Genomic DNA, 27,521 nt, shown 5'->3' with positions numbered 1-27,521 from the left:
GATTTAGCGGTGATCAGTGTTGTTATGTAGTAGTAGTAGTAGTATTCTATTTGCGTGTATGTTTGTGTGTGTGTGTGTGCGTGTGTGTGTGTGTTTGTGTGCGTGTGTTGTAAGTGGTGTATACATGTGTGTGTGGGTGTTGGCATTTTTCAGCAAATCGTGGCATTCATAGTGATATTGTTCACTTGATCACATGAAGGTATTTCAGTCGCCATTTTGATTCTTTTTTTACTATTAGGGTTAGTAAAGGGGAGACATTCCGAAAGCTCCTACATCCCCAGTATTCTTTAAATTTGTATTTTCACCGTTGATATTTTGTCAGGCATTTATTTATTCAATTTGTCATTATATAGAAGTATTTTAAAAACTCTAGAACAAACCTTGATAGATTTGTGAAAGTTTAAAATTTCCTAATTTGACCATTGTTTTGATTTTCGGCCGCCATTTTGATTTGTTAAGTATTGAAAGGTAGTGCAAAGCAGTCCGAGAGTTGTTTTATTCAATTTGTCATAATTTTTTTCTATTGGGTTAGCTCGAGATCGGAGGATATTTTTCTTTCTAGTAGGGTTAGTCATAAGTCTTAGCAAAGATGCTAGGATGTTTGTTTTTCCATAAGTTAAGTAAAGGGGAGACATTCCGAAAGCTCCTACATCCCGAGTATTCTTTAAATTTGTATTTTTACCGTTGATATTTTGTCAGGCGTTTATTTATTCAATTTGTCATCATTTTTTTCTATTAGGGTTAGCTCGAGATCGGATGATTTTTTTTCCTATTAGGGTTAGTCATAAGTCTTATTAAAGTGCTAGGGTGTTTTTTTTTTCCTATTAGGGTTAATTAAAGGTACTAGGTTTAATTTTTTCTTGGGGTTAGTTGAGGGAATATATTATTAAATATATTATTGGGCCACTCAGAAAAATCAACCGAAGATATACCAAATTACACAGACAACGTTGTTTACCAATCTGCCCTCATTAAATGATGGTGAGTACAGTATCGAATGAAAATAGTTCTTTCCCCGCGAAATTGCGGGCTTTTTACTAGTATATTATAAAAATGTTAGTAAAAAAGGACCCCGAATAGGTAGGTACTGTAAGAAACTGATTTATGGTTCTTTATGGCCTGTTCAGGGAAAAAATGAAACATTGTGAAGCGCATCGAGCACGGCAAGTAAACCCAGTAGAAATGTTCTATATAAGTGTTCATATCTAAGTAATTTTTCTGTGACTTGTTTTGCATTTTTCCCCAAATCCACAGACTATGAAATCTTGCTGCGTCGGAATGATGTTGACTTTGAAGGGATCGCAGTGGACTGGGTCTCACAAATCTTGTACCTGGTTGACACCAGGAACAATAACATAGAATTATTAGGACTTAGAGATGGGAGTCACAAGATTATCATTTCTCATGATACGGAAAAGTGCAGGGCTATTCAAGTAGATCCATTTGAAGGGTAAGCACTAAATCTTGCTAATAATAATAATAATAATAATAATAATAATAATAATAATAATAATAGAATAATAAATAATAATAATATAATATAATAATAATAATAATAATAATAATAATAATAATAATAATAATAATAATAATAATAATAATAAAATAATAAATAATAATAATAAAATATATAAAATATAATAATATAATAATAATAAATAATATAATGATAATAATAATAATAATAATAATAATAATAATAATATAATAATAATAATAATAATAATAATAATAATAATAATAATAATAATAATAATAATAATAATAATAATAATCTTTAACAAGTTAACTGCCAAGATGAGAGTCATTTAAATCGATCCGTATTTGAAGGACGAGTTTTCTGGCCAAATTTTCAAACACGTGGTTTTCCAGATTATAGCCGTTAGCTGGTTAAGAAGGTTTATGTGATGATCGACAATTGATGACGAGCATTGTTCTGTAAGGTAATGCTCCATTAAGGAAGTTGTTGATAAAAAGGGACAACAAATGCTCCCAAAACAAGACCGACACATCGCATTGATTTTATAATCTCAAATTTTCACCGGTGACACTCAATCAGCCATGTTTCTTCAATAATCGTAACAAAAGAAAAAACACCCTAATTTATAGAATTGTAGCAATTTGGAATATTTTCAATTTTGAGACAAAAACTTACAATTCAATTAATGTTTTTAAGCATGCCATTTTTGATAAAGAACTTATCAACATAATAATATTTGATTAATAATGAACCATGAAATTAATTTTTTTTTGTTTTGTTTGCATTTTGTATACAAATCAATTGAAACTCTCAAATGTATAAAAGTGGACATGTCAAATGAATGGTTGAAAATTTTACTACGAATCTTGCCTATGACACTTAGAATCTGTTAGATATTTAATAATTTGAAACAGCGATATGTACTTAAAATTGTCATATTAACAATGAATGTCATTTATATAACTTTGAAAAATGTTATTTATGCGAGAAAATTATACAGAGCCTTTATAGACTTTTAAAGCCTATAAGTATGAGCTCTTAAACAATACGATGCAAAATGTATTGAATTTAGTATCAGATCAAGCACACCAGAATATTGGTAGGGTGAACTGGGTCCCAAGAATATTTGAATCGTGCAAAATTAACATAGAAAGCATAATAATTAGGTACGTTGTATAGCATGAAGAATCCTATAGTTTATGCTAGAGGGCCACTCTCAAAATCAGTATTCGCTGAGATAGAAATAAAAACAATGACATTCTAGCATCAAAATGACAGTAGATCTAGTAATAATTTATATTATTAAAGTGTCAAAAAGTTATGGACAACGTAGTCTATATCTACATTTTGTCCACACACTATTGAACTTTTGAAAAACTATTTATGCTGTTCTATTGGTGCTAGACTGTCAGTTTTTGGTTTATTTTTCAGTATCTGTCTCAAAGAAAATGAATTTTGTCCCTGGTTTCTCCAAATAACTCGTATCGGTAATATATGTCAAACGAATGAAATAATCAAAATGCAAATAATTCGGTAAAGAATTTTTTTTTTTCTAAGGTGACTATTGATGTATTTTTGAGTCGAATGTCACACAAAAAAGACTTTTTAACACAGCCCTCATACATTTTTTCTGAATAGTTGGGGCAAACTAGAACTTGCATAAATATTTATAACAGTATTTGCTTGACTTTTTATCTTCCATACCATAAGGTACATGTTCTGGACAGACTGGGGGAAGCCAACTGTAGAAAGAGCCTTCCTGGACGGTACAGGACGTAAGATTCTTGTGTCCGAAGGTCTGCAGTGGCCCAACGGTTTAACACTTGACAGAGAGAGAAAACTAGTTTATTGGGCAGACGGAGGCACGGATAGGATTGAGGAGGTCGACTATGACGGACAAAACAGGCGGGTCTTGGTGATATTGGGAAACGATCATTTGTTTTCGATTACTGTCATGGGTGAGACACAAAATCTATGTTGGTAGCGAAGTTGTTGTTATTGTTGTTGTTGTTGTTGTTCATGGTGATGCTGTGGCTGCTACTGGTGCTGCTGATAACGATAATGATGATGATGATGATGATGATGATGATGATGATGATGATGATGATGATGATGATGATGATGATGTTAGATGAGAAGGTGGCGGTGGTTGTGCTAGGCTTCCTCTCTACTGAATAAGAAATTATCCAACAGAGCCACCAAGTAGATGGGATTTATCGATGTATCTGTAGCAATACACTGACAGTAGCAATCGCTACCCTTTGGATAAGAGTCGCAAAGTATTTATTGCATGATCTAACAGAATCAGCTACCCAATCACTGTTGGGTAGATAGGGGAGACGGAGTTAGATTAAAACACTCTGCATATCTCGACTGCAAATGGGGATCCCGATAGCTCATTTGGTAGAACACTCGCTTCATACGGAAAGGGACCCAGATCGATCCCGAGTGAAGTCGAGATTTCTTTTTTTTTCTTTTTTAAAACCTCCTCCCCCCTAACTCCTTTGTCAATCCAGCAATGATTAGGACATAGGTCTGTAAGCTCTGGCGGAAAGCACTTTGCGATGTACTAGCGTCCTATCAAAAGGGTAGCAGGCAACTGAAACCGGTCCCTTAATTTGTCGTGTTGATTAGTATTTATGTCGAAATGAATTAGATAAAGAAATTGAGTTTAAAGTCATATTGAACAGAATTAGAAAATGTTAGTTTTTGAAGATTCAGAATAAAACCCAAACTCATCAATGCAAATTGTTGTTTCAACTTAGAGTTTAGAACTTAAACTTAAATTTCAAACGTAAATATTATGGGGCCGAAAACCATTGTTATTTTGTATTCGTGTAAAAGTTCAACTCTCTTTAAAAGCCAAATAAGCAGACACAAAATAATATTTTTGTCCGATTGGAATTTGAATCTGATCTTTCAGAGGTCACACAGAGGTCAAACAAGGTGAATTTATTGTCAATTCATTGTTTAAATACATAACTCCCATAATATCAAGAATTTGATATTCGCAAATAACCAAAAAACACTTTCCACATTGCAAATAAATCAGATCATGGTTAATGGATTTATAGCCCATTGAATGTTGTGACTAAAATAGAACTCAAAAGGTAATAGAAAATCTATAGCACTCTAAGAACAAACCAAAACAAATAAATGAATAAAAAAAACGTTGGTTGTGTGTTTTTGGGTTGCATGTATAAAATCTTAGCTCTATGTCAAAATTCAAATGAGTTATCGCCCTTTGTTCGCCTCGAAAGAAAAAAAAGACAAGTGTGTATTTGTGAAACATCTAGAAAATGGTTGATAAAACAATACGTTTCAAGAAAAAACGTATGAGCAACTGAATAAGTTTAAATCATTTTAAATATGAAACAACTCGAGTTTTGCAAGATGCATGGACTCTACTATAATGGGCGATAACTCAATCAAATATTGTTTGATTTGCTTCATAAGCTTATTATAATTTTTGATATCCAACAAAGTAAACTTTATTATTTGAGTAGTATAAAATAAAGTATGGTTCGTACGTTATTTTAAGAAGAGGAATATTTTTATCGATCGAAAAATCAAATCAAGGGCAGTAACTCTTACAAATTGAAAGGAATATTGTCAAAACTTTGCATGTAAATTGTTTAAATCAAAATAAACTTTTTCTGTTCTTAAACATGTTTTAAAATATCGATAATTTACAATTGTTAAATGTAGTTAAACCCATTGAAATTCAGTGACTTCTGGTTAACCTGTAAGTGATCGAAATGGAATTCCAATTTTTTACAAGATGTCAATCTTACCAACTGTGAAGAGATTATACACGAAACAATTCGAGTATTTTTTTCACTAGGCGGTGAATCTACTAATCTGCCGTACTATTGAAAACCCCAATATTTGAAAATTTCGCCAGAAAACTCGTACTTCAAACATCGATCGATTTAAATTACCCTCAAATTACTCTCAAATCTGGGACTTCGCGAATTAAAAACTTATAAATCAAATTTATGGACCTCCCTGCCGATTGCATTTTTGAAATGATTTAGACGTTTGAAGTCTTTTTTTTTATGACAGTGAAACTGTTCCATGTATTTACTGTCTTAATAATAAAAACAATTGCCGAATAAAATTGTAGAAGAGTGCGTTCTATTACAGGTGACTATCTTTATTGGAGCAGCTGGTACACCAAATCATTGGAACGAATCAACAGATATACGGGTCAAGATAGGGAAGCAATCAGCGTGCAACCTGCTGGACCAATGGGCGTTGTTTCCCTGACTCCCAGCATTCCTCTTAACAGATCAGTAGGTTCGTCTGTAGTAGTAGTAGTAGTAGTAGTAGTAGTAGTAGTAGTAGTAGTAGTAGTAGTAGTAGTAGTAGTAGTTGTTGTTGTTGTTGTTGTTGTGTGTTGTTGTAGTTCGTTTAGTGTGTATAGTAGTAGTAGTAGTAGTAGTAGTAGTAGTAGTAGTAGTAGTAGTAGTAGTAGTAGTAGTAAGTAGTAGTAGTATAGTAGTAGTAGTAGTAGTAGTAGTAGTAGTAGTATAGTAGTAGTAGTAGTATAGTAGTAATAGTAGTAGTAGTAGTAGTAGTAGTAATAGTAGTAGTAGTAGTAGTAGTAGTAGTAATAGTAGTAGTTAGTAGTAGTAGTAGTAGTAGTAGTAGTAGTTAGTAGTATAACAATGATAATAATAATATTAATAATAATAATAATAAAATAATAATAATAATAATAATAATAATAATAATAATAATAATAATAATAATAATAATAATAGTATTAGTAGTAGTAGTAGCAACAGCAGCAGAAGTAGTAGTAGTAGTAGTAGTAGTAGTAGTTAGTAGTAGTAGTAGTTGTTGTTGTTGTTGTTGTTATTGTTGGTTGTTGTATATGTAGTATGTAGTAGTAGTAGTAGTAGTAGTAGTAGTAGTAGTAGTAGTAGTAGTAGTATGTAGTAGTAGTAGTTAGTAGTATAGTAGATAGTAGTATATATAGTAGTAGTAATAGTAGTAGTAGTAGTAGTATAGTATTTAGTAGTAGTAGTAGTAGTAGTAGTAGTAGTAGTAGTAGTAGTAGTAGAGTAGTAGTAGTAATAGTAGTAGTAGTAGTAGCGTAGTAGTAGGAGTAGTAGTAGTAGTAGTAGTAGTAGTAGTAGTAGTAGTAGTAGTATAGTAGTAGTAGTAGTAGTAGTAGTAGTAGTAGTAGTAGTAGTAGTAATAGTAGCAGTAGTAATAGTAGTAGTAGTAGTAGTAGTATAGTAGTAGTAGTAGTAGTAGTAGTAGTAGTAGTAGTAGTAGTACTACTAGTGGTAGTAGTAGTATTAGTAATAGTAGTAGTAGTAGTAGTAGTAGTAGTAGTAGTAGTAGTAGTAGTAGTAGTAGTAGTAGTAGTAGTAGTAGTAGTAGTAGTAGTAGTAGTAGTAGTAGTAGTAGTTCAGCTATGTGCGACTATGTGGTCTAGTGGTATGAAACTCGCTATCGGATCGGAAGGTCCTGGGTTCGAGCCTCGCTCGGCGCATTGTTGAGTCCTTGGAGAAGGCTCTTTACTCACATTCTCTCACCGTACTCAGGTGTAAAATGAGTACCTGTTCGTTAACAGCCTGTCTCTGTCCGAAAAAAATTGTAATATCGCCTAACAGGCGTCATGTCCCGTCCTAAATGTTAAATGTTGCTGTTGGACAGGGACCCCTTGTAAAGCGCTTTGAGCACGTTTAGTTGATATTGCGCTATATAAAAAGCATATAATATATATATATATATATATATATATATATATAATATATATATATATATATATATATATATAAATTATAACTTTATTTTAGGAACAAGAAAATGTCAAAATTAAAATGAAAACGTTTTGACACTAAATAAAACATAAAGATATTTGTTAGCACATAAAGACAATACAATATACACACAATCAAATCTTGTCTTGTTGTTGTCTCGAGTTTGCTCTTCTGTTTTCTTGTAGAGGAGTTGATCTGACTTCTCGTTAAGAAGATGTGCGGTGGGGAAACGTCTTCACTCTTGACCGAACACGGCCCAGCAAATATCGCGAACACCGTGATTCTCAAACGTATTTTACGCACAAGACATAGCACTATACTTTTGTATCTGGATAGATGTTTGACCGAACAAATATTTAGGACATCATATATTATCACACTCTTTTATAGAGATGTGATATTAAGACGTACGTCGCTTTTTGTCACCGAACCGACCAGTATTGAATATGTTATAATACAGTCTCGGCCTTCTCTGTGTTATATTTAATTTGTCACGGAACCGACCAATATTGAATTTTGTATAACACAGCTTCGGCCTTCTCTATGTTATACTATATTTGGGACACATTTACATAGGAACAGATCGGCCTTCTCTGTTCTATGATTTTACTGATCTCTTTTAGAGCAGACTGATAAAACATAGATCGACCTTTTCCATGCAATGATTTTGGTCAACCGTTTACGGACATACATGGTACAGTAACATGCACTATGCCTTGCTATTTTCCGACCCCGAATGCTTCTCACACAACTAACCCTGCATCGTGCGAAGAATAGCAAGTGGCGATTTGCGGCCAGCCATGGGTTTATATAGCCATGGTGAGTAGTATTCATAGGACAACGCTGAGGGGTTGTCAACACAAGATAACCTAACAACAGATTTGAAATAAACAACTCATGGTCGCCTGAAGCTAGTTTTCCATTGAGACGTAAGTTCGTTCTACAGTAACGTGAAAATAGTAATAAAATCATTAATAGATCTACTATAACGACTACTACTACTACTACTTCTACTACTACTACTACTACTACTACTACTACTACTACTACTACTACTACTACTACTCCTCCTACTACTACTACTACTACTACTACTACTACTACTACTACTACTACTACTACTATACTACTACTACTTATACTACTACTACTACTACTACTACTACTACTACTACTACTACTACTACTACTACTACTACTATACTACTACTACTACTACTACTACTACTACTACTACTACACTACTACTACTACTACGACGATACTACTACTATATTACTACTACTATACTGCTAAAAAAATTTTTTTATTCTCTATTGTCTTCTGGCACTTTTCTACTCACTTCATATCTTGTTGTTACCAACATAAGTGCCTGCTCCACTCACTTTTCTGAATTAAAAATTCACCCCATACACCGGAGCATACTCAATGTCTCAATCGTTTCTATGTTATATGTTTGTGATGAGAATATTGGCTATTAGGCTTAACTGCTGGTCAAAATTACTTCGCGATGGTGGTGAACGAATCGGCGATCTCAAGAAGTGGGTGAGAGAGGGATCTAGAAATGACTTTGGTTTGAAACGAATATTTTTGTGTTCGTGGATAGCTCACACGGTAGAGCCACGCTCTCACCTGCCAGGCGGAGTTGTCGTACCAATAAGGTCGCAGTTCAAACCCCACCACCGCCGCGAAAAATTTTTTTATTCTCTATTGTCTTCTGGCACTTTTCTACTCACTTCATATCTTGTTGTTACCAACATAAGTGCCTGCTCCACTCACTTTTCTGAATTAAAAATTCACCCATACACCGGAGCATACTCAATGTCTCAATCGTTTCTATGTTATATGTTTGTGATGAGAATATTGGCTATTAGGCTTAACTGCTGGTCAAAATTACTTCGCGATGGTTGTGAACGAATCGGCGATCTCAAGAAGTGGTGAGAGAGGGATCTAGAAATGACTTTGGGTGTGAAACGAATATTTTTGTGTTCGTGGATAGCTCACACGGTAGAGCCACGCTCTCACCTGCCAGGCGGAGTTGTCGTACCAATAAGGTCGCAGGTTCAAACCCCACCACCGCCGCGAAAAATTTTTTTATTCTCTATTGTCTTCTGGCACTTTTCTACTCACTTCATATCTTGTTGTTACCAACATAAGTGCCTGCTCCACTCACTTTTCTGAATTAAAAATTCACCCCATACACCGGAGCATACTCAATGTCTCAATCGTTTCTATGTTATATGTTTGTGATGAGAATATTGGCTATTAGGCTTAACTGCTGGTCAAAATTACTTCGCGATGGTGGTGAACGAATCGGCGATCTCAAGAAGTGGGTGAGAGAGGGATCTAGAAATGACTTTGGGTTTGAAACGAATATTTTTGTGTTCGTGGATAGCTCACACGTAGAGCCACGCTCTCACCTGCCAGGCGGAGTTGTCGTACCAATAAGGTCGCAGGTTCAAACCCCACCACCGCCGCGAAAATTTTTTTATTCTCTATTGTCTTCTGGCACTTTTCTACTCACTTCATATCTTGTTGTTACCAACATAAGTGCCTGCTCCACTCACTTTTCTGAATTAAAAATTCACCCCATACACCGGAGCATACTCAATGTCTCAATCGTTTCTATGTTATATGTTTGTGATGAGAATATTGGCTATTAGGCTTAACTGCTGGTCAAAATTACTTCGCGATGGTGTGTGAACGAATCGGCGATCTCAAGAAGTGGGTGAGAGAGGGATCTAGAAATGACTTTGGGTTTGAAACGAATATTTTTGTGTTCGTGGATAGCTCACACGGTAGAGCCACGCTCTCACCTGCCAGGCGGAGTTGTCGTACCAATAAGGTCGCAGGTTCAAACCCCACCACCGCCGCGAAAAAATTTTTTTATTCTCTATTGTCTTCTGGCACTTTTCTACTCACTTCATATCTTGTTGTTACCAACATAAGTGCCTGCTCCACTCACTTTTCTGAATTAAAAATTCACCCCATACACCGGAGCATACTCAATGTCTCAATCGTTTCTATGTTATATGTTTGTGATGAGAATATTGGCTATTAGGCTTAACTGCTGGTCAAAATTACTTCGCGATGGTGGTGAACGAATCGGCGATCTCAAGAAGTGGGTGAGAGAGGGATCTAGAAATGACTTTGGGTTTGAAACGAATATTTTTGTGTTCGTGGATAGCTCACACGGTAGAGCCACGCTCTCACCTGCCAGGCGGAGTTGTCGTACCAATAAGGTCGCAGGTTCAAACCCCACCACCGCCGCGAAAAATTTTTTTATTCTCTATTGTCTTCTGGCACTTTTCTACTCACTTCATATCTTGTTACTACTACTACTACTACTACTACTACTACTACTACTACTACTACTTCTACCACTACCGCAGCCACTAATTTCTCGGGCGAATTGTCATTAAATCAAGAATTACAACATGTGTACAAATTTATGTTAAAAATACTGGTCATCAATTATCCATTTCCTTGCATTTTCTTCCTTCTGTATATTTTTTTTATTCCTCTATTCAGAAAAACAGCTTCAAAAAAAAATAATAACATGGAACGTTTCGGGCTCTAAATCCTTTCTAAGTCAACAACATTTTCAAGTAATACGATAATATTTTCAGAAAAATCCAAACTGACGTGTTAAGTTCGCTTGAGATAAGCGAAGGCCTTGGCTGAAGAAGTGTTTTGAGCCCGAAACATTCCCTGTTGAGTATCTTGTTATCAATTTATTCTTTTAATTTTTGTTCAATAATTGCTACAGTCCACATCTTCTAGCAGCTTAATCTGAACATTGAATTCTCGTCTAAAATCAATGTCTTGCAGCTCCCAACAAATGCGCAGTTAATAATGGTGGATGTAAACAGCTTTGTTTATACCGGCCACATCCTTACAACACAGTTTGTGCTGGCCCAGATAACGAAGGTTGGTACGAGTATATCACGCTATATTTTTTAACTCTTTCCTTGCCGATCATTTTCAGCATTTTCCCAAAATGGCAGGCTTACAAAGCAGAAAATGTGATTTTTTAAACTCAAACAATCTCTCTACAAAATAACTTTATGTTTTTATTAATTAAACAAAGATCATTCTTCAAAGTTTGTGATGTACAAAGTTAATCTGAATAAGAAAAATGTAGACGTCTATATTGTGTCGTACCAAATGTGACGATTTTGCTGTAGGTGGTAAGGAGAGGATTCAATTTTTGATATTAAATAATCTGAGACATAACAAATATGTGACCAATCTTCTCCTTATTACGTCGGGGTGAATCGGGATGTTTAAATGAATATTAATCTTAACTTACAATGTTCGAGTCTAGTCTTTGTTTGTTTTTAAAAAATACTATCCATTCTTTATCGTCCAATACCTTCCGTCATGAAACCAATCGATGCAGTGGGATACATATCACCTTAAATCACATATCTGAGGCAAGTGGAAAACGTGTATCAAAAGATAGACGTCCGTAGCACGAAAACGTCCAGGTTATACAACAAAGAGACAGTATTGATTAGTGATGTGCTGAGAACCAGGTCCAAGAACTGGTCCCACTATTACTAAGATGAAATCCTCGGGGAAGGGTTCCTGTTCTTGCTTCTTATTACCTTTCTTCGGTTACCCAGTTTTGATTTGTTTTGTTTTGGGGGAGGGATTATTATTATTATTTTGTTGTTGTTGTTTTTTTTTTTGTTTCTTTTTTTTGTTCGTTTGTTTTTTTTTTTTTTTGTTTTTTTTTGTTTGTTTTTTGTTTTTGTTTTTTTTTTGTTTTTTTTTTTTTGGGGGGGGGGGGGGGGTTGGGTTCCAGTTTGCCTCTCGTACATTCTTCCATGCCACTGCTTCAACATCCATTTCACTTATTACATACAACTTATAGCACCCAATCCCTCTTGTAATAATTATTTTCAATCGCCGTTGACTTGTTTGTCGGTCTGAGAACCCTATTCATTATGGGTTCTTTGTTGTAATAGAAAACTAAATCACAAAAAAAATAATAATAATAATAATAACGCAAAATGTCTATTACATCAATGTTAAACTAGGCCCATAGTTGCATTCGGATGTCAGACCTGCATTTATGTACACGTCGTACAATACATCAATTGCCAGGTAATAACAAGATGCTGCTTGTGGGATTCCGTCGAAACTTGGTATTCATCCCACTGGAGAAGCCTGCGTACATAAAGGTCCCAATAAAATACACTACGGCATCATTCGTCGATTACCACTACGACAGCAGTACTATCTACTTCACCGACGCTTATAACAACAGCATCAGAAGTATCAAACCGAATGGGTCAGGTAATGTGGAGATAATTATTAGTTAACCTGGTAAAATGTTTCTGCTTGTCATTGTCGATAGTAACAGTGTCCATATTATAAAATAATAAAGATAATAATAATAATAATAATAATAATAACAATAGTAGTAGTAGTAGTAGTAGTAGTAGTAGTAGTAGTAGTGTAGTATAGTAGTAAGTAGTAGTAGTAGTAGTAGTAGTAGTAGTAGTAGTGGTGGTGGTAATAGTAGTAGTAGTAGTAGTAGTAGTAGTAGTAGTAGTAGTAGGAGGAGGAGGAGGAGGAGGAGGAGGAGTAGTAGCGGTGGTAATAGCAGTAATAGTTGTAGTAGTAGTAGCAGTGGTAGTAGTAGTAGTAGTAGTAGTAGTAGTAGTGGTAGTAGTAGTAGTGGTAGTAGTGGTAGTAGTAGTAGTAGTAGTAGTAGTAGTAGTAGTAGTAGTAGTAGTAGTAGTAGTAGTAGTAGTAATAGTAGAAGTAGTTGTTGTTGTAGTAGTAGTAGCAGCAGTAGCAATAGCAGCACTAGTAGTAATAGTACAATAGTAGTAGTAGTAGTAGTAGTAGTAGTAGTAGTAGTAGTAGTAGTAGTAGTAGTAGTAGTAGTAGTGTTGTTGTGTAGTAGTAGTAGCAGCAGTAGAATAGCAGCATAGTAGTAATAGTACAAGTAGTATAGTAGTAGTAGTAGTAGTAGATAGTAGTAGTTAGTTAGTTAGTATAGTAGTGTATGTAGTGTAGCAGTAGCTATATAGCATTGATAGTAGTAAGTATAGTAGTAAGTATGTAGTAGTAGTAGTAGTAGTAGTAGTAGAGTAGTAGTAGAGTAGTAGTAGTAGTAGTAGTAGTAGTAGTATAGTAGTTAGTAGTAGTAGTAGTAGTAGTAGTAGTAGTAGTAGTAGTAGTAGTAGTAGTAGTAGTAGTAGAGTAGTAGTAGTGTAGTAGTAGTAGTAGTAGTAGTAGTATAGTAGTAGTAGTAGTAGTTAGTAGTATGTATAGAGTAGTAGTAGTAGTAGTAGTAGTAGTAGTAGAGTAGTAGTAGTAGTAGTAGTAGTATAGTAGTAGTAGTAGCAGCAGTAGCAGCAGCTAGAGTAGTATAGTAGTAGTAGTAGTATAGTAGTAGTAGTAGTAGTAGTAAGTAGTATGTAGTAGAGTAGTAGTAGTAGTAGTAGTAGTAGTAGTAGTAGTAGTAGTAGTAGTAGTAGTAGTAGTAGTAGTAAGAGTAGTAGAGTAGTAGTAGTAGTAGTAGTAGTAGTAGTAGTAGTAGTAGTAGTAGTATTAGTAGTAGTAGTAGGAGTAGTAGTAGTAGTAGTTGTTGTTGTTGTTGTTGTAGTATTATTAGCAGCAGCAGCAGCAATAGCAGCACTGGAAGTAATAGTACGATAGTAGTAGTAGTAGTAGTAGTAGTAGTAGTAGTAGTAGTAGTAGTAGTAGTAGTAGTAGTAGTAGTAGTAGTAGTAGTAGTTGTTGTTGTTGTTGTTGTTGTCTAAGAAGAAGAAGAAGAAGAAGAAGAAGAAGAAGAAGAAGAAGAAGAAGAAGAAGAAGAAGAAGAAGAAGCGAAAAAAGAGGAGGGGGAAGTGATGGTGATGATGATGATGATTATTATTATTATTATTATGTTGATGATGATATAGGAAGAGGAGTAGGAGGAGAAGGAGGAGGAGAAGGTGACAAAGAAGCGAGGAGGTAGAGGAGGAGGAGGAAAGGAACAGAGATGATGATGATGATGATGATGATGATGATGATGATGATGATGATGATGATGATGATGAAGATGCTGATGATGATGATGATGATCATGATCATGTGATGGTGGATAGGTGGGAGAGGAGATGTATAGAAGCACTCACCAAGTGAATGATCAGAAGAAGAAGAGAGAAGAAAGAAGTAAGAAGAAGAAGAAAAGGAAGAAGAAGAAGAAAGAAGAAGAGAAGACAGAAGAAGAAGAAAAGAGAAAGAAGAGAAAAAAGAAGAAGAGAAGTAGAAAAGAAGAAGAAGAAGAAGAAGAAGAAGAAGAAGAAGAAGAAGAAGAAGAAGAAGAAGAAGAGAAAATCTTGCATGTAAATATCATGCATTGTTATCTTAAATGGCTATCTTCTATATTTATGGATGCATGTGTGTGTATATGTGTGTATGTGTGTGTGTGTGCGTGCGCGCGTGTGTGTGTGTGTGTTTTGCATGTCACGGTTAAAAATATATGTTTGTACATCACACACACATGAGTACATTTAAGTTGATAATAATATATTATCTTTACCACGTGTATTATTATTGTAATCTTTCAATCAATAGATTTCTAGTATTACTATTTTCTTGCATTACTGTTAATATTAAGGGCATTTAAAGGATTTTATCCTATTTCGCCCTATATCATATGTTATGTTAAGAAGAAGAAGAAGAAGAAGAAGAAGAAGAAGAAGAAGAAGAAGAAGAAGAAGAAGAAGAAGAAGAAGAAGATCTTGCATGTAAATATCATGCATTGTTATCTTAAATGGCTATCTTCTATATTTATGGATGCATGTGTGTGTATATGTGTGTTGTTGTGTGTGTGCGCGTGTGTGTGTGTGGTTTTGCATGTCACGGTTAAAAAATATTTTGTACATCACACATACATGGTACATTTAAGTTGATAATAATATATTATCTTTACCACGTGTATTATTATTGTAATCTTTCAATCAATAGATTTCTAGTATTACTATTTTCTTGCATTACTGTTAATATTAAGGGCATTTAAAGGATTTTATCTATTTCGCCTATAATCATATGTTATGTTAGAAGAAGAAGAAGAAGAAGAAGAAGAAGAAGAAGAAGAAGAAGAAGAAGAAGAAGAAGAAGAAGAGAAGAAGAAGAAGAAGAAGAAGAAGAAGAAGAGAAGAAGAAGAAGAAGAAGAAGAAGAAGAAGAAGAAGAAGAAAAGAAGAAGAAAAGAAGAAGAAGAAGAAGAAGAAGAAGAAGAAGAAGAAGAAGAAGAAGAAGAAGAAGAAGAAGAAGAAGAAGAAGAAGAAGAAGAAGAAGAAGAATATATTGCAAGTAATAAAATAAGTCGAAATATTGCTCTACAGATGAACAGACGGTACTGACATTTGAGGAAGGTTACAGTCCAGAGGGACTTGCTATCGATTGGATCAGCCAAAATTTATATTGGGCAAGTCCACAAGAAGACAAAATTAAAGTTGCCCTTTTAAATGGTTCATTCCCCATTGATGTAGTAACTGGATTGAACGAACCAAGGGCAATTTGCCTTGATCCCGCTAAAGGGTAAAATTAATTCTGTGCATGTCATTTTCTCAAATTAATTTGCATTGGATAGTCTTTTGTTCAGAACGCTAGGAGATCATTACTAGGTAAATTATGTTGTGCAGTCAGATTTAGATTACTTTATACAATGGTCAAGTATGTGGCCAATGAATTTCCTTCCTGAAAAATGCTCTGTGATGTTTATCTACACCAAGAAAAACACATTGATTAGATTACAAAACGCTGAACCACACACAGTAACACGTGTATAGGACACCTTGGATTCCACATAAATAATACCCTTAAGTGGATTCATCATATTCGCTATGTTGTGACAAAGGCCTACAAAACACTCAATTTCCTCAAGAGAAATATTCACCAGTGCCTCGATAAGACAAAGACACAGGCATATACTGTACTCAACTTGTCAGTAGTAGTATTAGTAGTAGTAGTAGTAGTAGTAGTAGTAGTAGTAGTAGTAGTAGTAGTAGTAGTCGTAGTAGTAGTAGTAGTAGTAGTAGTAGTAGTAGTAGTAGTAGTAGTAGTAGTAGTAGTAGTAGTAGTAGTAGTAGTAGCAGTGGTAATAGCAGTAATAGTAGTAGTAGTAGTAGCATTGAAGTGTGTTTGTACTGCATGGCACCTATACTCAAATAGAAGATGAATGACATAAATCATTCAGAGAGCAGCCCCAAGATTTGAAACAAATTGCCGCGAGACGGAACCGGGATATATGACAGCAGCTCATGACACACAAAGATGACCAACACGCCAGTCCTGTAGAGAGAATACACGTACACATCAACAGACAAAAGCAAACACTCAGCCACAAAATTCCAGACTACATGAGCATCACATCGACAATGCCAATCAACCATTCGCAAAAACAAACACATACAATGACATTAGTCCCTTGAAAAATACGCAAAAGGAACAATTTTACATAACAGACATCAAAGCTCCCACATCATTCCACACCTTTTCCACATATACACGAGAACCAGGAGTGAATGGCTTTAATAACAGTGATAAGTGTGGTGTGGTAGATTTAAGTGATTTGAACTTGAATCATAAAAATATTTTTTACTCAATAGGCGAACTCAACTCAACACCGAGGTTACTTTCACGTAGGCTACGTTTAAGACAAGTCACAATACTTTATTTTTCCAAATCCGAATGGATAAACCTACGTTTTTATGAGAGATACATTACTTAACTATAGATACAGTACTTTGGTTAACAGTACTGTTTATTGTTTTCTTTAACAGTTTGACAGTACATGACACAAGTGCAGTACTGATCACCGGCAAAATATGATCTACAAAAACTGTGGTAAAACATATCAATTTAAACTTGGACGAATTATCAGATGTTGAGATACAGGTATCCAGAAATTGAGCCGCGGTATGCACGTCGGATAGACAGCCTCCCAGCTGGGACCAAGGGCGTTATCCCAGGGAATGCCACCAAAATGTGTAAAACATTGGATTCAAGTATATGTATTACATATGGATCAACTATATTCCTATTGAAGCACTCTTTTGATGGCGACGTTTTTTTTTTTCTGTTGATGCCTTGTACTTTTCTCGACTGAGGGCAACATAGAGTTGTCCATGTTGAATAATAGGTTTCTCACGGGAGATGACAACATCATCGAACATTGACTGCTCCTGTGCCTAGTCTAAAACACGACTGTGCGGTCAACATCACTTGGGGATATTGATTGGCAGGGAATCAGCACATGACCATTTTTGAAAGGCCCAATTATAACTCTGCATACGGGAATTCTGAAACTGCTTGGGTTCCTCGAGACTCACTATCCTCTCTTTTTTTTTAGTCTCGCGCTCAAAACGTGTATTTTGAGAGTACCTGGCAGCTACGAGACGCACTGCTCTTTCATCCTCCATTTAGCATTCAAGGCGTGCTAACTATGACTATCAGACTATCTAAACACTCGCGCCTCTTATCGAGCATTTCATGCATTCGTCATAAATTTCGTGACAATCTAACAAGCATCAGGACGGGTGGCACTGTCAGCTTCTTGTTTCTGCTGTCTTTGTCTTTCATTTGCAGCTCTTTAGCTGGACATTCTGTTCTTCCATCTTCAGATTAATGGAGAATACGTCCTACCAATCTCTTGGAATAGGTACTATGAGTGTCGGGGATGATTTAGAGGCTAATTTGTGTCAAGTTTTCATTAAGTTTTTTTTTAGTTGTTGTCCGGTTGAGGGGGGGGGGCTTGAAGAGAATGGATGAACAAAATTATATTTTCAAAATTCATGACCTAACAATCCTTTTTGTGGCAACTGTTTCACCCCAATATAATTCCGTTGTGAGCCTGTATATCACATTTTATTATAATCGTTCCAGATACATGTACTGGACTGACTGGGGCAGATCAGTTATCGAGAGAGCATTTCTCGATGGCACCGGGCGAGAAGCAATTGTAACATCTGACCTTGGGTTCCCAAATGGATTGGTTGTAGACATACCGGAAGAAAAGCTGTATTGGTGCGATGCTAAAACAGACGTTATAGAGACATCAAACTTGGATGGATCAAATAGAGAAGTCATTATGTCTGATGGCATCCTTCATCCAATTGGGTTCACATTGCTAGGTAAGCGCTAAAAAGAACTACATCAGAGCCATAAGGATTATGCAGCCAGAGTTTATCGCGATTTATGTGGCGTAAAACTGACAATAGAAATTACTTGCTGCTCTTTGAGGAAGACGCTAGTTTACCTTAAAACTTTAGAAACATTCCGAACAGATTTAAAAGTCCCAGCAACCCAATGCTGGTTACACAGACTATGGTCACCATAGACAACAAATTACGGTGAGACGTACATACCAGTTACATCAATAATAAAATTAATCAAAGAATGTACTTTTTACGGAAATTATCATCGTCTCGTTAAAAACTTCTTATTCATCATTTTTTTCTTCAAAATTTATAATTGAATTGTTCCCCTTCAAATATTTTTTTAATTTTCTCAGTAAATTAGCAATATTATTATACTGTATCAACTACTTATCATTGCCGTCATTTTATACGTCTGTACAAAAATTTCCTTTTTTTTTGGAAAAATAATGTACATATTATTATAATTATTATTATTATTATTATTATTATTATTATTTATTATTATTATTATTATTATTATTATTTTATTATTATTATTATTATTATTATTATTATTATTTTTATTAATATTATTATTATTATTTATTATTATTATTATTATTATTATCATCATCATCATCATCATCATCATCATCATCATCATCATCATCATCGTCTTCTTCATCATCATCATCATCATCATCATTATTATTATTATTTATTATTATTATTATTATTATTATATTATTATTATTATTATTATTATTATTATTATTATTATATTACTATTATTATTATTCACACCATACCAAATACATATCTTTCAATCATCTTCTCGTTTAAAGGAAATGATCTTTACTGGTCGGACTGGATAACAAGGAAAATAGAGAAAGCTGACAAACACACTGGAGAAAATAGAACAACCTTAGTGGATGCGAACGATAACGTGATGGGTTTAAAAGCAGTCGATGTAAACAGGCCTCCTGGTGGTAAATCATCGTCATCATCATCATCACATCATCATCATCGTCACCGTCGTCGTCGTAGTCGTCATTGTCGTTGCCATTATCAAAATCATCTTCATCACAAATGTCATCACCATTATTATGACAATCTATCTCATACAATCGTTTATATTACTCACATCGTATAACAATTTGCTCTTTAAACAAGTCACAGGTCGATCATACGTTGGCTTTATTCTCATTGTAGCCCCATCGTCCCTCTTGACAAATTACACGATAACCCATTCGTACCTTTCGACAGAATATATGGTAACCGACAGGTTACAGAGTGACCCAAACTGTCTAATATGCGTTGACACCCTAAAACTCTATTGTTCCTTTAGACAAGTCACGCTGTAACCCCGTTGTGTCTATAAACAAGTGACATAATAATAATAATAATAATAATAATAATAATAATAATAATAATAATAATAATAATAATAATAATAATAATAATAATAATAATAATAATAATAATAATAATAATAATAATAATAATAATACTTTATTGCATCCCAAAAAGGAAATTTTTTGTACAGACGTGTTATAATTTACACATAAGATAAAAATACAATGGAAATAGGATGTATATATATAAAAAAAAGGAGCAGCTCTATAACCAGAGCTGCGCTTTATAATATGAATAATTTCAACACTGTAAAATAGTTAAAACTGTCACTATAAATTGAAAATTGAAAAGATTGCAAAACAAATAAATTAATAAATTAATATTTATATTTTTAAAAAGTAAAAATGAGAAATAATTATATAAAATGATTATTGCTTGTTGTTATAAAGCCTAATACTGGACGGCAGAAAAGATTTTCGGTGTCTCTCTGTTTTCGTTGAAATAGAAAAAGGGCGACCACTTCTTTCTGACATAATAATTGATGGTCTTAGTGGATGATACTGGTCATTTAATATTTTAGTTATTTTATTTATACAAAATTTATCGTATAAAAGATCTACATCGTCAACATCATTTATATAGCGTTTAATGGATTTTTTAATATTTGAATTTATTTTGTTCCTTTCCACAGCTAAGCAATTGCCTCCCCAAGCTGTTATACAAAATGACAAAACACTTTCGATTACTGCTCTATAAAATAATGTGCAGAGGGTTTTATCTATTCTAAACTGAGAGAGTTTCGATAAAAAATATGTACGTCTGCACATCTTATGCCTAATTATTTTCAAGTGTTCATCCCACTTGAGCCTGTCATCAATCGTTACACCAAGGTATTTGTAGTGAGGAACTCGCTGGACGAATTGGTCCTTTAATTTTAACGGTTCTATCGGTTCCTTCACTCTCCTAAAGTCAATCACTAGCTCCTTTGTCTTGCTTATGTTAAGCTCTAGGTGGTGGGCATCACACCAAGACACAAATCTATCAATTTCTTGCCTGACTGAATGGACATGGTAACAATCCATTATTACGGACTACACTGACACTCAATCGTCCCTTTAGACATATAATACGGTAACCATTTAGTGTCTTTAGACAAATTACATGGTTACAATCCATTGTGCCGTATCACACTGAAACTATGTTTTCCTTTAGACAAGACACACGGTAACCCCACCGTGTCTTTAGACGAGTTTCATGGTAACAATGCATTATGCTTTGTCACAATGAAACGCATGGTCTATAGACAAGGAACACAGTAACCCTTTTGTGTCTATAGACAAGTCACATGGTAATCCTTTTGTGTCTGTAGACACGTCACATGGTAACCCTTTTGTGTCTATAGACAAGTCACACGGTAACCCTTTTGTGTCTTTAAAAAATTCACACGATAACCATTTTTGTGTCTATGAATAAGTCACACGATAACCCTTTTGTGGCTTTAGACAAGTCACACGGTAACCCAAAGTATTCCAATATTCTTGGTCATACTGTAACTCCTTCGATTCTTTAAACCTTTTTTGTTGATAGCAAAGTCGCGTGATTGTAATCCATTTGTCATCTTCCTCTTCTTCTTCTTCTTCGTCTTGTGGAAACCTCCAATATTGTCGAGGATCACTCCACAGTTTGTAGTGTTTTACATTTTAAACTTGCTAAAACTCTGCACATAATACTAAAACCACATAGATTAAAAAGTCACGTTGTGAACTCCAGCAATCGCGTGAAGGCATGTTGGCAACCGTTTTCAGCCACTTCAGCTGGGAGGCTATTCCATAGTCGGGCAGTGGAAGGGAAAAACGAATACATGTGGGCGTCTGTTTTTGATGTTGGGATGGTTACTCTTGCTGTGTGTCCCCTCGTATTTCTTGTGCCGATATCTTTGATGTCGTTTGGAAGTTTAAGGCACGAATTTTTGTAGTAGATCTTGTGGAACAATTTAAGTTTATCTATCTTTCTTCTCTTTTCCAGAGGTTCAAGGCCAATCCGTTGAGATATTTCAGACGCACTTGAGAAAGGATCGAATGTGTTTGTGATGCGTCTTGCTGTTTTTCTTTGGATGTTTTCTAAGGTGTCGATGTTTTTCTTTGTATATGGGTCCCAAATTGAGCTGCCATACTCCAAAATTGGTCTAACAATAGTTTTAAAAGCAAGGGTTTGAGTTGTGATTGGGCATCTTTTTAAATTGCGGGTGATGTAAGCGCTTGTTTGATTTGCCTTTGAAGCCAGGTGACATATGTGGTCATTCCATTTGAGGTTTTTAGCAAACTCGATGCCAAGGTATTTTGCTGTCTTTACATGTTCCAGGTTTTGACCATGAAGTTGGTATTCAAATGTTATAGGTGCTTTCTTATTTGTGATGGTTAGAACATTGCACTTTGATACGTTAAATTCCATTTGATTTATTGTTTCCCAGTCTTGTAATTTAGCTAGATCGTCATTTAGTGTTTTGCAGTCGTCTGTTGTTTTTATCTGATTCCTCTTCTTCTTCTTGCATACACTTGTTAAAACCTGAGACTCTGGGACACAACGGTCTATTTTTAATGGTTAGATGTTAAACACAGTGCATCACACGACAAAGACCAGATTATAGAAACAGGATAGATTTGTCTCCAGGCTTCCAGAATTGTGTTAAATAGTCTGAGGAAAAGAGTGTCGATAACCTCTTGGGGGCGCTCATTTTAAAAGTATACAGCAGAAGAGATAAGAGAGTTTTTTTTAATTTTTTTTTTCTTTTGTCATGGTTGTTCTTTGTCACACTGAAACTCAATCTATTTTGTCGACAAGTCACACGGTAAGTCACACCGTAACAACCCATTTTACTTTTTCAGATTGAAAGTCCGTCGTTCTTTTAGACAAGTCCTAAACGCTTCAATAAATAAATTCTTAATTACCCTGTAACCCCTTCAATCCTTCAGACAAGTTGAACGGTATCCCTGTTGGGTCTGTCGTATAGCTTTGCGTACTTTACAAAGAGTCACGAAATTAAAACGAATGGATAACACGTAATCAGTTATTCTTTGGCTACAAAGTTTAAATACATAATATATAATAAGTATATATATATATATATATATATATATATATATATATATATATATATATATATATATATATATTGACCCTTTGTAATTATCAATGACCCTAGAACTTCTATTTTTATCCATTTCATTTATTTTTATTTATTCAATTTCAAGGTACAAACACTTGTAAAATGAACAATGGCGGTTGCAGTCATCTCTGTTTGTATCGACCTCCACCATTGAATCATGTTTGTGCATGTCCTGACGGAATGAACCTACTTCCGAGTGAGGATGGTAAGGAGATACGTACACTTCATGTTAAGGAGGAATATATGTAAATGTTACGAAGCCAGGAAAATAATCCGAGAAAGAAAACTGTAACTGACATGACTGAAGCGTGCACTTCACATTTTGCAATCACGGCCATATATCGATTTTTAAAAAAAAAACAATAAGGAACCCAAAAGGTGAATATCCAAGCAAGTGGCGTTTGGTGTCTTGTCTTGACATTTTCTAGAGATTCATGCGTCGTCTTCGTGGGTAAGACACCTTACACAAATTTCTCGACTAAAATGTAAATAAGTACCTAGACTGCCCAGTAGTATACACTCTCGGTTTCTAGCTGCAAGCAGTGGTGGACATTGTAACATGGTGCTAAAAGGATAAAATAAATATTTTGCCGCTTAAAGCTATAAAAATTGAAAACTGTAACGGTAAATCTTGACGTGATTTCCAGTGCAATTAACAAAGAGAAAAGATTTCGACCTCTCGGATTTCCTATCATCTCATACTCATAATCCAATGTTCTGTCAATTCCTCTTTTATCCAAAACGCTGACGAAGGATTGAACTGTAGAAATAAGCCATATTGATAACTTTCACTTTATTGATTTGAATCCATGTGTGGTTTATTTTGTTTTGTTTGTTTACACATTTCCCTCGTATTGTCAGGTTATTTGCTTGCACTGGAATGTATTGAGGGGGAGGGGAGGGAGGATCGTGGAAGGTGACTGACTTGGTATAACATTGCTCTATAATCTGGGCAGTTTGGATTGGACTTTGATTTCCTTTCAGGCACATTTCTTCATTTTTCCTGAGGAGTATAATATGTAATCTGCTCCAATTTTAACCCAAAAAAAACGTGGGCTTTTATTATTGACATTGTTTCTTTTCTTTGAATAAATTATCGTCATATTATGAAAGATATCGGTCCGAAGCAATTGATTATCAAAATGTGCCAGATTGTTAAATTGATTAAAGGAATTTAACCACCAAAAATACTAGTGGCTGCCTTGTGATGCAGTGCGGGAGTCCTGCATTGTTTCATTAAATTAAACGGTTGTTTTCTAGCTGTTTATTTATTTTTTATTTTTTTTTTAGGTGTTGGAGGAACTTGTCAAGACACAGATCCAGACCAAGGAGTTTTAAATGCCAATACTACAACAAGTTCTTTAAATAGCACATCTAGAGATTTTAACACCACATCAAGTCTTATAAATTACATAAATTTTGATTTCAATACCACAATAAGTCCGTTAAATAACAAAACTATTGATATGAATGAGAGTCACTCTGGTTTCGACAACATCAGTTCCGGTTTCAACAGTACACAAGTCATATTTTACAACACCAGTGAGGGCATAATGGCACAATGTCCAGACGGTGGGCTATTTAACTCTCAGAGAAACAGGTGTGTCGAAGTTCTTGTATGTCCCCCGAGCAAATTTAATTGTGTCATGTATGACCATAACGTATGTATTATTTTAGCATGGCGATGCGATGGTTTTCCTGATTGTGATGATGGCCTGGATGAGGATGATTGTGATATTCGCACGAAAATCAACGAGACAGAAAAAATTTTCAACACATCATACCTACATTTTAACTGGACAAGTCAAGGCATTGATGAAAGTATCGACTATCTCAATATAACCGATATGCTTTTTAACAGAACAGATATCGAATCTAATACTACCATGGACATTAACCAAACTTATGTGATTTTTAACGGTACAGATGAAAATTCTGAAGGAATCTCTGAAATTGATGCGATCTTAAACATAACTGATATGAGTTTCAACATGACAATGATCACATTGAACAAAACTACTATAGGTGTCAACAAAACGGATGAGAGCAAAATGCATACCTCAACTGTAAAGCCCCAAAATACGAAAAAGAATTGTAAGTACTTATGGATGTCTTTATTTTGACTTTGTTTTTCTTTTGCAATTTTTTTTCTTTCTTTTTTAAATTTAATTTAATTTTGGTTGTTCTGGTTTATTTGTTTATGGTATCGCTACCTCCTCTAGTGGAGGGATTCTAAGCTTGCGATCTGCATGTCAATGTTTTTAATCCCTGTGAGTAACGCAAAGTCGAGTTCTTGGAAAAAGCTTTTTAAACACATTTTCTCAAGGTACTTATGTGTGAAATGAGCATAATACAGCTAGTACGCATGTCATGCCCTGTGTTGTTCAGCATTGATGTTGGCTTTCAACGCTGTATTATGCGATCCGAGCATATTTAGTGGATAAAGAGCTATAAAAAAGCTCCTATCTTCTTTTTTTGTTGTTGTTGCTGTTGTTCGTTTTTTGTTTTTTTTAAATTTGATTTTTTAAAAAATAATTTTTTAAATCATTATTTTTGTCGTCTTTTTTTTTTGTTTTGTTTTTTTGTTGTTTTTTTTTTTTTTTTTGTTTTGTTTAATTTTGCTTCGTATCTTTCTTATTCTTGTTTCTTTTTTACAATGTCAAAGAGGCATATTGTGTCTGCCATACGATCTCCAGACGATTTTTAATGTGGAGGGGTGGGGGGGGGGAGGGGGTTAATCGGAGACATTATAGTATCGATCCTGAGTCAAGTTATTATTCTATTAAGATCCTTTTATCTACATAACAGGAAGTAGATTGCTGACTTTGTAGAGGGGGTAGTGTGGCTCAGTGGTACGGTCTCTGTTTCGTACCTGAAAGGTACTGAGTTCGATCACCCGCCGCTGCGATGCGTGGCCTTGAGCAAGTCACCTCGCCCTAGCTCAATTTGCGGCGCTGCACTGCGGATGACGCCTGGGTTATTCCAGTCTTCCCTTGGAATAGACCCTCGAGACAAATTTCCCCCATAGAATGAATAAAGGGAATTTTATTTTACTTTATTTATTTATGTTATATGGCTTAAAGTATGTGTAATATCCTAATGTAAGGAGTACCAAGCTTCTTTGATGTGTCAGGTGAAAGATTTTTTTCACCGGTCCATCTTATTTCATCAATATTTTAAGTAAAAGTTCCTAATCAAAATAAAGAAGAGGGTTCTGACATTGTACGGAGCATAATATAAAGATTTGCTTGTTCTTCTTCGTTTCGGATTTTGGATAATTATTTTTTGTTAACAAAAAAAAAAAGAAGATAAAAAACTGTAACATTAACTTGAAATCTTATCGATTGTTTATGGATTTATTTCCGTCAGCTCTTGATCCTGTGTGCCCCTGCGATCTGCCTCAGACCTCAGATTATATCGTCGACCATTTCTGTAAACAAGACTCTCAGATTGGTTTGTAAACTGATTTCTTTGTTGGTAAACAATAAATAGTCTATACATAAAGGAGTCATTATAGAAATTTAAACAGGGCTTTTCAAATGTATAATCATGCTCAATGTAATTCATTTGATCATTCCTCTTCTACCCCTTCCCCAGTTAGGCTCCATAAAGCTAAATTTCATGTCATGGAGTGCAAGTCGTCTGGGGGGCGTGCTTTGCCTTCGAATAGATTGGTTAATAACGGTAGAAAAAGTGCTCATCATGATGCCCTTAGGAAAACAAATTCAACACACATTACGGTTACCAAAGTTTGAATCAAGTATGGATCTAACTTATTTTTAGGTAAAAAGCGGATATTATGATAGTGCCGGTATTTTTTTAAAAATGGTATAGCGTCCATCTTATATTATGAAAATGAAGTTAGACTCTAGATATATATGAACATCATAACGACTTGAATGCTTGGGGGATTTTTGTAAAGGCTTTTTTAAAATTGCAATTTTCGGACTTCATACAATACTGAATTCGTCAATATTATGGACATTTCATTCATTCACCAGTTTCTCATTCTCACCACTAAATGGATAAAAGCAATTTAAAGCGCTTTGGGGGTCAAAACATAACCAATAAACACTTGAACTTTCGTGTTTGTTGAGTGGAAAGCAAACTTTCCCATCTATGGTTTCAACCAGTTTAAGATTTATAAATGTAATTGTAGCCAATCATCTGAAAACGCTATGACGTTCTAATGAGGTGGATTCCTGATTAAAGTTGAATCTTATACTTGGACGCCATAAAATTTGATTCAAAATAAATGTCTCCATCGAAGGCAACCAATTTGTACCTTTAACTTCTAAACGGTAACATCTAATTCTTATCTATCATTTTGACTTTAGTTTCAATTTTTATTTTATTCTCTCTTTAGTTAATTCCTTCATAATACCATACTCACACTGTTGCTCATATTTCATTCATTGAAAATTAACATAAACTCGAATGATGTTTGCATGTTTTGTTTTGTTTTTGTTCTTTTTTTTCTATATTTATTCGGGGGGGGGGGGAGGGGTTGTTTTGTTCTTTTTGTAAGTTCGTTTGTTTGTTTTGTTTTGTTTTTCGTTTTTGTATGCTTTGATCTGTTTCTCTCTTTCA

The 27,521-nt window shown here is 34.7% G+C and overlaps 1 protein-coding gene across 2 annotated transcripts in view; it reads left to right on the top strand.

The window, feature by feature from the left end:
- Positions 1–27,521, top strand: part of LOC144961183 (low-density lipoprotein receptor-related protein 5-like) — a 35,834-nt gene that overhangs the window by 7,010 nt on the left and 1,303 nt on the right. For both annotated transcript variants that reach the window (XM_078894475.1, XM_078894471.1), the window contains exons 4-14: positions 1,255–1,450; positions 3,191–3,438; positions 5,627–5,779; positions 11,089–11,187; positions 12,370–12,561; positions 15,614–15,809; positions 18,156–18,403; positions 19,255–19,398; positions 23,017–23,136; positions 24,222–25,025; positions 26,301–26,384. In XM_078894475.1, the coding sequence (XP_078750601.1) occupies positions 1,255–1,450; positions 3,191–3,438; positions 5,627–5,779; positions 11,089–11,187; positions 12,370–12,561; positions 15,614–15,809; positions 18,156–18,403; positions 19,255–19,398; positions 23,017–23,136; positions 24,222–25,025; positions 26,301–26,384 (2,484 nt within the window). The remainder of the gene's footprint in view (positions 1–1,254; positions 1,451–3,190; positions 3,439–5,626; positions 5,780–11,088; positions 11,188–12,369; positions 12,562–15,613; positions 15,810–18,155; positions 18,404–19,254; positions 19,399–23,016; positions 23,137–24,221; positions 25,026–26,300; positions 26,385–27,521) is intronic.

The sequence above is a fragment of the Berghia stephanieae genome, chromosome 1 (assembly GCF_034508935.2).
Source record: "Berghia stephanieae isolate SIO BIC M18660-M18661 chromosome 1, UCSD_Bste_1.3, whole genome shotgun sequence".
Lineage (NCBI taxonomy): Eukaryota > Metazoa > Mollusca > Gastropoda > Nudibranchia > Aeolidiidae > Berghia > Berghia stephanieae.
The sequence above is the reverse complement of the archived record's forward strand: the minus strand, read 5'-3'. Positions and strand labels throughout refer to the sequence as shown.